At 44.7% G+C, this 13,519-nt stretch overlaps 2 protein-coding genes across 3 annotated transcripts; one reads left to right on the top strand and one right to left on the bottom strand.

The window, feature by feature from the left end:
• The first annotated feature begins 389 nt into the window (after positions 1-389).
• Positions 390-1,417, top strand: LOC119285797 (uncharacterized protein At5g39865-like). Its single transcript, XM_037565129.1, has one exon. The coding sequence runs from the start codon at positions 526-528 to the stop codon at positions 1,138-1,140; it is 615 nt and encodes a 204-aa protein (XP_037421026.1). The 5' UTR covers positions 390-525; the 3' UTR covers positions 1,141-1,417.
• Positions 1,418-1,854: 437 nt separating this feature from the next.
• On the bottom strand, positions 1,855-5,581 carry LOC119285796 (E3 ubiquitin-protein ligase DIS1). 2 transcript variants are annotated; one of them, XM_037565127.1, is made up of 4 exons: positions 5,413-5,581; positions 3,784-4,011; positions 3,189-3,575; positions 1,855-2,565 (listed from the first exon to the last, which is right to left on the bottom strand). In XM_037565127.1, the coding sequence occupies exons 2-4, from the start codon at positions 3,979-3,981 to the stop codon at positions 2,245-2,247; spliced, it is 906 nt and encodes a 301-aa protein (XP_037421024.1). In that variant the 5' UTR covers positions 3,982-4,011; positions 5,413-5,581; the 3' UTR covers positions 1,855-2,244. The 2 variants fall into 2 exon arrangements, with proteins under 2 accessions (XP_037421024.1, XP_037421025.1); XM_037565128.1 differs by having other exon boundaries at positions 3,784-4,008.
• Between the last annotated feature and the right edge of the window lie 7,938 nt (positions 5,582-13,519).

Genomic DNA, 13,519 nt, shown 5'->3' with positions numbered 1-13,519 from the left:
CTCGGTGCATTGTAACACAGATAGTAGACATTGATTATGTTTACTATGCATGATTGTGTATTTTAATTTTCAAGTATAGTTATTATGTACTTGGTTTGTATCTACTATATAGATGACTGTTTCGTCACGTTTGTTTGTGTCTATGGTGTTTTAAGGGCTGTGCTAATTTCAGGGATGATTTAGTTATTATCTACATTTAAAAACAAGTTTGTCCATGTTCATAGATTTTGAATTACCTTTCACATTATTCTTTTGTCGAAATATATTCCATAAAATGCACTAGTTTAAAATATCCATGTTCATGCTATCACTTTGTGAGTAATCTTTTCACATTATACTTCCTGTGTCCGCCGCTAAATTCCCATTCGCTCTCGTTTCTTTAATTATCTTTAACCAAACAAACACGCTGTACTCTTGTGTGAGGAGGCGATCCCTGACTTGTCTAGTTCTTGAGAAAGTCAGAGGATCCGGCTCGGCGCCCCGCAGGAACCCTAGCTATCCTCTTGTCCGAGGAGGCCATCCGATATGGAGGAGGTCGCCGGCGGCGGTTCATCCTGGCCGTACGCCAAGAAGCCGCAGCCGCACCAGCTGGGGCGGTCGCTGACGTACCACCACCCCTACCAGGGCCAGGGGCGCCGCCTGCAGCCTGCGCAGCGCCACCAGCTCCCTGACGTGCGTGCCCCGCGGCCGGCGGTGGTGCTCTACACGACGTCGCTCCGCGGCGTGCGGCGCACCTTCACCGACTGCTCCGCGGTGCGCGCCGTGCTGCGCGGCTTCCGCGTGGCCGTGGACGAGCGCGACTTGTCCATGGACGCCGCGCTCCGGCGGGAGCTCCAGGGGCTGCTCGCGGCGCGGGGCCGCGCCTTCTCCCTCCCTCAGCTCTTCGTCGGGGGCCGGCTCGTCGGCGGCGCCGAAGAGGCGAGGCAGCTGCACGAGGCCGGCGAGCTGCGGCGCCTCCTCGAAGGCGCCGCGGGGCAGGACCCGGCCTTCGTTTGCGACGCCTGCGGGGGTGTCCGCTTCGTGCCCTGCCCCGCCTGCCCTGGCTCCCGCAAGGTTTTCGTGGAGGAGGAAGGACGCACCAGCTGCTGCGGCCTCTGCAACGAGAACGGCTTGGTACGATGTCCCGCTTGTTCTTCTTGATCGCTTGCTATGCCTCCTATAAATGGTAGTACTGCAAGAATTAGAGACATGCAGTTTCTGAATTCTCGTGGTCATGGACACTCAATTGCTGCTTGTGCTTGGCTTGGCGGACGAGAACAATGGAGTTCTTGTCCCTATATACGTAGTTGTGAAGCCAAAAGAATGGCCTTTCGCGGGTCTGTGATTAGATTATATGTTTGTATGTACCAAATGTACTCCATTGAATTTGTTTGATTAATGTAAGTAACTGGGTTTCTGCTAATCATCGTTCGTTGCATGCATATTATCCATATTTTCTCTCCATCTTTAGCACAATGGTTGGTTTGCGTTGACTTGACCTCAAGGTAGGTACATAGATATGTTGCTGCTTTGAAACATTACATGATTTCATTTAACACCATCAAGAATCCTACACGTCCCTCATCTCAGTACTCCCTCTGTAAAGATATAGAAGAGCGTTTAGATCCTCATCTCAGTACTCCCTCTGTAAAGAAATAGAAGAGCGTTTGGATCACTAGAGGGAGTATTATCTTTCTCTTCTCAAAAAGGTAAAAATAAAAATAAACAGCCCCAACGTTGCTGTGTGCGCTAATGTGTGGGTAGGAGCCCCAACATTGGTTCTGTAAGCTGGAGCGAGCCATTTTATTAGCGTCAGAACAGTTGGCATGGCGTTGACAAGAGCCATCTCGATTCACGCTCAAAAGGACACGTTCCTGAAATTAGTTTGCAACGCCAACTCCAATGTTTCTTGCATTTCATCATGATAAAATCCACGTTCTAATTCTCAAGCTGTTACACATCCTCTTAAATGAATCATGGAAACGGAGTTTGGAACAGAGAACGAAAGCTACATAGAACCTTTACATCTCATGTGTTGCCAATAGGCTCCCCTATGCTACAGAATGGCAAAGAGGAGATTCCTACAACAGTATCACTGTCACCCAGGTTATCTGAGCAGACACCAATCGAGCAGACGATGGCTAAAACAGGCTACAGGTATTACAATTTGCACGCTTCAGAATCAGCCCCTAGGAAATACAGTTTTCATGATGCGACCCATGGGCTCATTCATACCAGGGAAATGGATGAATCGGCTGGATCATTTCACTCTTCTTTCCAAATCCTCCCGGTGACCCTCAATTTAAGCTCCTTCCTCTCACCACCAGAGAAGAACAAGGCCATGTTCCGTTGGATTATTAGCCCATCATAGCTATCTCTGACCTTCCGATGGCCGTCTCGGATGCTCCGGGGAACCCCTTGAAAGATCATCTTGCGCCCACCACCTCCTACCTCCAGGCTGTAGCTGTACTTCTTTGCTTCCGCATCATCTCCCATGAACCTCAGGAAAGCGATGTACACAGGTGCCATGCCCAACTGAAATGCCTCGAAATGCAGGCAGAAGTACTGGCCAAAGCAGCTGAAAACCTACATGGAGAAACTCTATCTGTTTACTTAGCTTAATAGAAAGAAAAAACGTAACAAAATTGGATTGCACTTCAAACAGTGAATTGAGGAAATGTAAAGGATAAAGAGGACGTCTGGAATGTTGTTAAATCTGCTGCAAGACAGGCAGACCGTTAAAATTGGAAACATATGCAGGTGGATCTGGGCATGTGCAGTGTCTTCATTAAATATTTAAGAATACGATGAGCAACTATTATGGTCCAACAAGTATGCAACATGATCACCATTTTGTTTTATACTGCATGACAAATAATTGGCATATAAAAACAAGTACAATAATCATAATTTAAGAATAGGACAATTTCTCCTTTAGTTTACAAAAATGTCTCCATATGTTTCTATGCAAAAAATGAACGTAGTATCTTTGCAGAAAGGGAACTAATCATTTCTCACTTGGTGGTGGGAAGTATTGGTGTACAACACACACCCACCACACAGGTTTCAGAGTGCTTATTTGAATTGATATGATATCTGGTTCTTCCTAGGTATTCTTGTTTTATTTTGCATCTTCACAAGATGTAAAGGCAGTAGAAAGATGCTACATGGAAATTCTTAGTCCACATGTTGGTGTTGATGATTAATACCGTAAGCATCCAGGTCGCATTCTCAACTTCATGAGGATTTGACTTGACATAGCGATGGTTGAAAGTGCTTCCGCTATGCATGTCAACTTTGTGATCATCTTTCAAATGATTTACCAAGTATGGAATGTCACCACCAACTGTACATTCAGATCCAGCGTATGGACAACTATAAGGCCTATATTGGCACTGTGACTCATGCTTCAGCTTGCAGTAGTATGGGTAAATGCCTAAGCAACCAAAGTTCTGGTACTTGCATGGAAGCTCAAGAGATGCAGCCACCTTCTCAAGAGCAAGGCATCTTATGTTACCCAGTTCATGCCTACAAGTTGGACAGCGATTGTGAACCCTTGGCTTGCATCCAGAGCACAATGTATGGCCATTAGAGCACTGCATACACAAAAGGTGTGTTACAATACAGTAAAAGAATGTGTGGGTTGCACAATGTATTTAGTCAACTCTTTTTTTTGTAAGCATATGAAATAACATTTCAACAACGGAACAGAGCATATACATGCACAACATAAGTTTTTTCCATGGCACTCAATGGAACAGAACATAAACTAAATGAATGCGCTGGAGCAGCACAAATGCACACCTGATGTATAGGAGGGTACATGGCACTCAAGCAGACAGGGCATTCCAAAAGTTCGCGAACGCTGCTAGAAGTTACCACATTTGATTTTTGTGTAAGCTGGATATGATCGCCGACAAGTTCAGCAACATCCAGTACCTCAGACTTTGGAGGATCAATAACCTCGGAACCAGAATCATCAGTATAAGCAGCCGAGGCCATGGGAAAACTCCGGAGGTTGTACTAGACCTGCTAAAAAAGGACAAATATTTGCCTTATTAACTTGAGGATTATCAAGGGGGAAATGATTGCCAGTGAACTCATAGTCAGTACTTTCTACTAGCACTGTTCAGAAGAACATTGCCCCATCAAACCATCTTTCGAACACAGGCACAATTGCTTAATTCCATTAGTCTCGTTACATGATTGGAAACTGCCTAAAGGCTTTGAAAGAGACAGGGCCCTGATGGGGAGTGGAGCAGAAATTATAAGAGTACATGGGCTAGGGCCTCATAAGATCCAATCAAGTGTAGACCGGGCCTTTTTAGTTCTTACTAGACCTGCACCAACACATCACAAGTTTCAAAGAACTTGCTGATGTTAGGTATCATATTAAGCTTTTAAGTTGCAACATTCTAAAAATGAGTGCTATTTGGAGTGCATCTTTAACCATTTTTGCACTTGTGCTTCTAGTGCATGGAATTAATGCTTACCCGTTTTGGGAAGCATGGTCTCTTTTGGGGAAGAAAAAGGCAAACCATTATTAAAATGTGAACATAGAAAACCTTGCAGATAAACCCTAATGTGTAGAAAGTACTGACTTTAGTACCTTGCTGAGAGAAGCGAATTTTCTACTCCATCCGTCCCATAATATAAGAGCGTTTTTGACACTACAGTAGTGTCAAAAATGCTTCTATATTATGGGACGGAGGGAGTAATTGCGTAACATAGGCGCAAATGGTTCACCAATAATAAACAAACACGCGCAGGTTGATAGGGGAGAATCTGACACTGCTAGAGGAGAAGTACTAAATAGTACTCCCTCCATCCCAAAATAAGTGTCTCAACTTTGTACTAACTCTAGTACAAAGTTGTACTAAGGTTAAGACACTTATTTTGGGACCGAGGAAGTAGTAACAAAACTTACTCTTGAGCAAATCATGAGCTGAGCCATGAGTAGAGGAATCCATATCTCTACTGAAACCTACTACAACAAGGCATACATAATCATCTCCCCGTTAATGACACCATCTCGAGCTCCATTAATGGCAGTTAATTACGCACAAGGAGCAGTCACAGAGGGGAAATGCCGAGAACCTTATGGGTCCGGTTCTGTCTATCAAACACACGCTCTAATGTGGGAGGAGCCAAGAATGAATCGCATCTGCACGGCACGAAACCGCCCTAGATCGAGAAGCAACCCTAGATGCCCGAAGCAGGCAGGTAGCGAAACCCCTGCGCCTCCGGCCGCTCCTGCTCTAGCATTTGAACCACTGGAACGGAATCGAGTGCGGACTCATTGGACGAACATCTCGGGAACCTCCCTCCAAAGGCCCAATCTTCCGCCACCCAAGAGCTATGGGGAAAAAAATCCACGCATGAAGAAAATAGATGAAACAGCTAGCAATGGTGCCATGAGAACGGCGCTACTACCTCGCGGGGAAGAGGGAACGGAATGGGGGGCCTGCTCCGGCACTGGCGAACGGCGATCTATTGCGGCGCCGGCTAGCGAGGGGGAGAAGAGTCCGAGGAGAGAGAGGCGACAGAATTCGAATTAAGCTTCTCTCTCCTCCCCCTTGCGTTTTGTTTATGTTCCGCAGCTCCGTCGGCGAGTCCGGTTCGAGATTGCGAAGCGAGAGCAAATGTCATAGACGAAGTAGTTGAACACGTAAAAATAGATAAACACAGGAAAGTATGAAGGAGACTATCTTTAGGATGCCGATAACTGCCACACGTGTGGCATATCGGCTGGTTGTGCCGCACACCTTGTGTGGAATGGAGACGACCCCGCCCGCACGACCGCGTCCGGCGCGCGCAGTCACAACCTGCACGTCCGGTGTGTGGCAAAATCGCCCACACGTCCGGGTGTACCACCGCTCTGCCCGCACGACCCAATACGCCAGTCGTCCCAGACTCCTTTCGATCCCCAGATCGACCTACCGCCGTCGTCTACTACCTCTCGATCCCCTTCCTTATCGCCTTTCTTCTCTGGTTGCTAGCAGATCTCTAGCGCCTCCCCACCGCTAACCACCCACCCCCACCCCAACCCCGCCCTCCCAAGACGACAAGCTAAAAACAGGTGGATCTCCGATCTCCTTCTGTTTCTCGCCCTTCTTCTGTCCAGAAATTTGAAATTGCACATTGCCGACGAAGAAGGCGACTAGATCCACGTTGTCAGGGCAAACATGCCACAATTTTGTGTGTATTCACATTTGCCCACCGACATATGCCAGATCTGCCATATACTATGCTAGAGTTGAGCTAAGTTTATGGGCTGGCTTGGTGCGAGTAGTTGATAATGAAGGATGCGTAGGAATCACTAAAAATAGGGAAAGAAGGAAGGAATTTGGCATAGGGAGGGAGGAAAAATAATTGCCACTTGTCTATAACATCAGTTGCCACCTATCATTGTCGTTAGCTGCCACCACGTTATGTTCTTGTTTGCCATCCTATTTTATTGACTGTTGCCATCGCTTCAAAATGATAGCTGCCGTCCAGATTTTAGAAAACAGACTCAATATGCATGTCCTACTTTGCCATGATGTGTTGGTTGCCTACGCAGGAAATGTGATAAGATTGCTGTGTTATCTTCTATGTGCAAACAACAAGAATGCATTTTGCGAATTGTTGATGCGTTCTTGTTCATGCAGTGACTGAAAACACAATAGCGGAAAAAAGCGGAAGAAATGAATCACGAAGACAACACCGATTCTTGATTTTCCCAAAGGCCGCAAACACCCCTTGGGATGCAGTAGAGTACAATCAACTAATTTCTGCAGGGCCGTTGCTGCCACTACTAGAGCAGTACGCGGGCATCAGGATGATGCATGATAAAAAAGAAGGAACAATTGACATGTTTGTGACGAGGAAGATGCCATTCTACTTATGTCATACAATGTCATTTTTCGCAGGTTCTTATGACTCAACCACACTCAGGGGAATACCATGGCAATTCAGTCACAGGGTGCTAACGCTGATAAATGTACGAGCGACCAACTTCAAGTAGCTAATGTGGCAAATCAAGGTAACGCATACGAAAAAGAAACATACTGGTGTGGCCACGAAATTACACTTGCAAGGATGGCAAAAGACTCATGAGTTATATGGGAAAAAATGTAGGACCTTCGTGCAGCACGTGGCATCAGGTGGCAACCATGTACCTGCCATCAACGTCGTACACAGGTGAGTTCATGAAGTGAAGTTACACAGGTGAGTTCATGAAGTGAAGTTGTGGACAGTGAATTAGGATAAAGAACATAGGTGACATTGGGGTTGCCATGCCTGGACAACTGCAGTTGCCATGCCTGGATAACTTTGCCATGACTGGACAGCTGCAGTTGCCATGTGGCATAAAAATGTGATTGCAAATGTCTAAACAACTGTGAATGGCAGGTGTGAACAAATATGTGTGGCATGGATGCACCGCTACATGTGCCATGTTGTACAAACTACATTTGCCATGCATTGACCAACTGCTAACATGATCACAGGTTGTTATGGTGCAACCACATCGGCAAACGTCTCATGGCAAGCTTCATAGTTGCAGGACAACACTATTGCAGATAGAGTACATCAAATTGGAATGATAAACTAGATACGATAAGCACATGCGGCACAACAAGGTAAAAAAATGTGAACCAGAAAAACAGTAGTTCATTTGCTTTTGTGGAAAAAGCATGGGAGGAAAAAGTAGATTTGTCATGGATGGTGATGGAAAAAACAAACAAAAAATGCTACCAAGTGGTCGCGTGCAAAAAGTCATCTATTGTGTTCAGGATTTGCCAACTGCAATATGATTGTGTGCAACATTAATGATTGATTACATTTGACTAGTGAACTCGTACCTAGAGTACAAGTTTTGATGCCAAAAAAGATGTTGGTTGTCATGTCTTGGCAACAGTAGTTGACATCTTTGTTGGACTGTAGCTGCCATGGCTATAGAATCGAAAGTTTTGATGCTAAAAAAATGCAGGTTGCCATGTCTTGGCAACAGTAGTTGCCATCTTTGTTGGACTGTAGCTGCCATGACTGGAGAAATACAGTTGCCATGCATGGCCATATGTAGATTTCACGGCTTGCTGTGTGAATGATGTCTGTTAGGATCACATGCAGCTGTTGTATTCCGTTATGATAAACATGCCATCCAAGCAATGCTTACCCTTGTACCTGTTTTTTAATTACAGGACCTTCAACTACAATCAACAGCGGCGTGGGGACATCTACTACGAGAAGCTCTGAGCGCACGGAGGAAGCGTTCAACCAGCCAGCCAACAATCATGCCACAAACAATGCGGAGTCAGTGTCGGAAATGACAATCGTTCCAGCAATGCCGACAAGCACACATTTGCACACCAGCACAAGCAACACTCAAGCAGATGAAACAGCTGCCGATACTGAAGTGAATGATGAAACTGATGATAAAGCACAAGGGGATGAAGATGGTGGGCAATCAGAAATCATGGTACCTCAGCCGCCGTATGTTGGACAGAGATTTGATTCGTTCGAAGATGCCAAAGAATTCTACCAGAGATATGCAATGTTCCATGGGTTTGCGGTCAACACCAAATACCATAGGAAAATTAAAAAAACTAAGGAGTACAGTAGAGGTGAGATGAGGTGCTACAAAGCCCGAAGGAACAAGAAGGGTAAAGGTGTTGCGCCTGTCATTCCGGAACAAAAAAGAGGTATCATTGTCAAGACGGAATGCCCTGTCCGGTGTAAGCTAAATGTAGGCGAAGCATGATGGGTGGTCACTGAATATTTTGACGAGCACAACCACGAACTCATAAAGAAGTTTGACCTGGTAAAATTTCTGAGCGCCCATAGAGGATTCACCCTCCTCGAGAAGAAATTCTTAAAGCTGCTACATGATTGTAACGTCGGTCCATCAAGAATGGTCCAAATACTATCCCTCATCCACAGTGAAGATGGTAGGCCGAGTAGCATGCCCTACATACCGGCAGACGTCATAAACCTAAAGGCAAAGTACCATAGAGAGAGCGGGTTGGCTGACATAGAAGACACGATAGCCTACTTCGATGAGAAAGCGAAAGCAGATCCAGATTTCTTCTACATGATAAGATTGGACGATGAGGACCGTGTCAGGAACATGTACTGGGTGGATGGTGCTGCAAGAAGAGCCTACAAACATTTCTGAGATTGCATTTCGTTCGACGCGACATATCTCACTAATATGTACAAGATGCCATGTGCTCCATTCATAGGAATAAATAACCATAATTAGTCATTGCAGTTCGGATGCGGGCTCGTTCAGAACGAAGACACGGATGGGTACACTTGGATGTGCAAAACCTTCCTGGAATGCATGGGTGGACATGCTCTGATGAACATAATAACAGACCAGGATTTTAGCATACGTGCAGGCATAAAGGAGGTCTTTTCGTTGGCAGTGCACAGGCACTTCAGGTGGCACATTATAAAGAAGGCTGAGGAGACGCTAGGACCGTTCTTTGCTGACCGTCCAGAGCTGCACAAGGCATTCGAGCTGTGCGTGGACCACAGCTTGACGGTGGAGGAGTTTGAACGGAGCTGGATGGCTATGATTGAAACATATCAAGTCCAAGACAACGAGACGCTTGCTAGCCTGTGGGAGAAGCGAATGTACTGGGTGCCGGCCTACTTCATGCAATGCTTCTTCCCATTTCTGCAGACTACGCAGCGCAGCGAGGGGTTCAATGCTGTTCTGAAGTGGTACGTGAGCCCTGGCAACTCATTGCTGTAGTTTGCCAAGCAATACACGGCTTTGTAACAAAAAATACTGGGATCTGAGCTTCAGCAGGAAGCAAACACCGCGCTCAAGCAGCCTAAATTGCTAACATATTTACCGATGGAGAGGCAGATGAGCAAGACATATACCAACAAGATTTTTAACAAGTAAGTCAGTTGTGTTACAGTCTTATTTGCACAAGCATGAAGGTAGTAGGAGCCATGTAAAATGCAATGCAGTTGCCAGCTTTTTTGAAATGCTGATATGTTGAAAGTAGCCATTGAGTACAGGGTAACCATGGTATGTAGTTGCCATGTTAATGAACTGCAGTTGCCATGTGAAGTCAACTACAGTTGCCGCGTTTAATGAACTACAATTGCCATGTTAAATGAACTGTAGTTGCCATGTTTAATGAACTGTAGTTGCCATGTGAAATCAACTATGATTTCCATGTTTAATGAACTGTACTTGCATTTCCCATGTTGGTATGGAATGCACTTGCCAATTAAAATGTTATGCATTTGCCATGTGAAAAAAATCATGCAGTTGCCATAGCCATCATTCATTTTAGATGCCTTTGCTACGTTATAGCCTACATCAACATAAGGTGCTACAAAAAATCATATAAGAGTTAACAAAACCACAAAAAACTTGCAGATTCCAGGAAGAAATAAAGCGTGCCAGCATGTACACGGCTTACCAGGTGGACGAACATACGTTCAAGGCGTGTTCTCTCTTGGGCATGTCGGATTCAGAACCTGAAGACCCAGACAAAGGAAGGAACTACTTTGTGAAGGCCTCGATAAGCAAAGGCGAATACTACTGCCAATGCTGCAAATTCGAACAGGGCGGGATTGTGTGCTGTCACATACTAAAAGTAACAGACATGAACGCGGTGACACAAATGCCTCGCCATTTCATACGGCGGCGATGGACTTGGGATGCTGACGATGCATTGGGGCCACAAACATCAAATGCAGTTTTGGCTGTGCATGATGAGAGACCAGAGTTAACCATGAAAGCCGTGAGGCACGTTGTGTTGACAAAGAACTATGCTGAACTAATAGATGAAGCGTGCAAGAGTGATGAGACAGCGAGGGTTGCAGAAAAACACAGGAAGACCCTGAAAAGAGAGCTTGATGAGATCAAAAAGAGGAAAGCTGAGAAAGCCTTACGCAGGTTCCCCCGCACCTTAAGTGTGCTTTCGTTCACGGGGCCATCATCTGAAAACTCGAAGGTAGGATCTGGAACAGCAAGCACACAAACCCAGGTCAGGAATCTGCCCCATTCCATCATAAAGGGGCGTCCAAAAGAGATAAGATACAAATCGGGATAGGAGATTCAAGCAAAACACAAGAAAACAAAGAAAGGGGTGGGCAATCCGTAAGCAACATTGGAGCACTGTGACTTGATTTGTTGGTGAATTTTTTTGCAAGATAGATGTTCTTGATACGTCTTCAACGTATCTATAATTTTTGATTGTTCCATGCTATATTATATTCTGTTTTGGACATTATTGGGCTTTATTATACACTTTTATATTATTTTTGGGACTAACCTATTAACCGGAGGCCCAGCCCAGAATTGTTGTTTTTTTGCCTATTTTAGGGTTTCGCAGAAGAAGAATATCAAACGGAGTCCAAACAGAATGAAACCTTCAGGAAACGTGATTTTTGGAACGAACATGATCCAGAGGACTTGGAACCTACGTCAAGACATCAACCAGGAGACCACGAGGTAGGGGGCGCTCCCACCCCCTGGGCGCGCCCTCCACCCTCATGGGCCCCTGTTGCTCCACCGACGTGCTCCTTCCTCCTATATATACCTACGTACCCCCAAACTACCAGATACGGAGCCAAACCCTAATTCCAAAGCCGTAACTTTCTGTATCCACGAGATCCCATCTTGGGGCCTATTCCGGAGCTCCGCCGGAGGGGGCATCGATCACGGAGGGCTTCTACATCAACACGATAGCCCTTCCGATGAAGTGTGAGTAGTTTACCTCAGACCTGTGGGTCCATAGTTATTAGCTAGATGGCTTCTTCTCTCTTTTTGGATCTCAATACAAAGTTCTCCCCCTCTCTTGTGGAGATCTATTCGATGTAATCTTCTTTTGTGGTGTGTTTCTTGAGATCGATGAATTGTGGGTTTATGATCAAGTTTATCTATGAACAATATTTAAATCTTCTTTGAATTCTTTTATGTATGATTGGTTTCTTTGCAAGTCTCTTTGAATTATCAGTTTGGTTTGGCCTACTAGATTGATATTTCTTGCAATGGGAGAAGTGCTTAGCTTTGGGTTCAATCTTGCGGTGTCCTTTCCCAGTGACAGTAGGGGCAACAAGGCACATATTGTATTGTTGCCATCGAGAATAACAAGATAGGGTTTATTTCATATTGCATGAGTTTATCCCTCTACATCATGTCATCTTGCTTAAAGCGTTACTCTGTTCTCTTGAACATAATACTCTAGATGCATGCTGGATAGTGGTCGATGTGTGGAGTAATAGTAGTAGATGCAGGCAGGAGTCGGTCTACTTGTCTCGGACGTGATGCCTATATACATGATCATACCTAGATATTCTCATAACTATGATCAATTCTGTCAATTGCTCAACAGTAATTTGTTTACCCGCCGTGAATACTTATGCTCTCGAGAGAAGCCACTAGTGAAACCTATGGCCCCGGGTCTATCTTCCATCATATTAATCTTCCAATACTTAGTTATTTTTATTGCCTTTTAGTTTACTTTGCATCTTTATCATAAAAATACCAAAAATATTATCTAATCATATCTATAAGATCTCACTCTCGTAAGTGACCGTGAAGGGATTGACAACCCCTTATCACGTTGGTTGCGAGGATTTATTTGTTTGTGTAGGTACAAGGGACTCGTGTGTGGCCTCCTACTGGATTGATACCTTGGTTCTCAAAAACTGAGGGAAATACTTACGCTACTCTGCTGCATCACCCTTTCCTCTTCAGGAGAAAACCAACGCAAGTGCTCAAGAGGTAGCAAGAAGGATTTTTGGCGCTGTTGCCGGGGAGGTCTACACAAAAGTCAACATACCAAGTACCCATCACAACCCTTATCTCCCGCATTATATTATTTGCCATTTGCCTCTCGTTTTCCTCTCCCCCACTTCACCCTTGCCGTTTTATTCGCCCTCTCTCTCTATCCTCCCTCTCTTTCTCTATTTGCCTCTTTTTGCCCGTTCCTCGTTTGCTCGTGTGTCGGATTGCTTGCTTGTCGTTATGGCTAGTCCCCTATCTTCTCCGTTATCTCCCGAGAATGAAGTTCTTAATTTTTAACAAATGGAAGGAGAAAATTTAAAAGATGCTTGGTATAGGATTTGCAATGCTCAAAATAGATCTACCAGGAAGCAATCCACTTCCGTTCTTCTCCGGAATTTTTACGTAGGCACTACTCCTTGGTACAGATATATCCTTGATATCATTACTGGACGGAATTTCTTGGGTAGCCATACTTTTGATTCTTATAATGCTATGATAGATTTATTTGGCTTACCCCCTCTTATGATTAATGGAACTATGTAACTTTGGAGCATGTAATGCAAAAACTTGAAATTATTGAAAATAAAGTTGCTACCGTTGAGTTAATTGAAACTTTCGATAAAAAGATCCACAACCAAATTACCCAATATGGATCTAAAGTAGGAGTAACTTTGAAAAATATTGAAGAGAAGGAACCTATAGTTAATGAAAGAACAAATCATGATTCCACTAGAATCGATAAACTTGAGGGTATTATTACCAACTTGGGAACCACTTTTTCTTCCGTAAAGAATACTC

Source organism: Triticum dicoccoides, chromosome 4A, assembly GCF_002162155.2.
Source record: "Triticum dicoccoides isolate Atlit2015 ecotype Zavitan chromosome 4A, WEW_v2.0, whole genome shotgun sequence".
Classification (NCBI taxonomy): Eukaryota; Viridiplantae; Streptophyta; class Magnoliopsida; order Poales; family Poaceae; genus Triticum; species Triticum dicoccoides.
This window is presented reverse-complemented; position numbering and strand designations above follow the sequence as displayed.

Coding starts and splice junctions, on each gene's coding strand:
- LOC119285796 (XM_037565127.1), bottom strand. CDS start 3,981: ATGGCCTCGGCTGCTTATACTGATGATTCTGGTTCCGAGGTTATTGAT. Junction 3,576..3,783: donor TGTACCCTCCTATACATCAG/GTGTGCATTTGT, acceptor TTGTGTATGCAG/TGCTCTAATGGCCATACATT. Junction 2,566..3,188: donor ATGCGACCTGGATGCTTACG/GTATTAATCATC, acceptor TTCTCCATGTAG/GTTTTCAGCTGCTTTGGCCA.
- LOC119285797 (XM_037565129.1), top strand. CDS start 526: ATGGAGGAGGTCGCCGGCGGCGGTTCATCCTGGCCGTACGCCAAGAAG.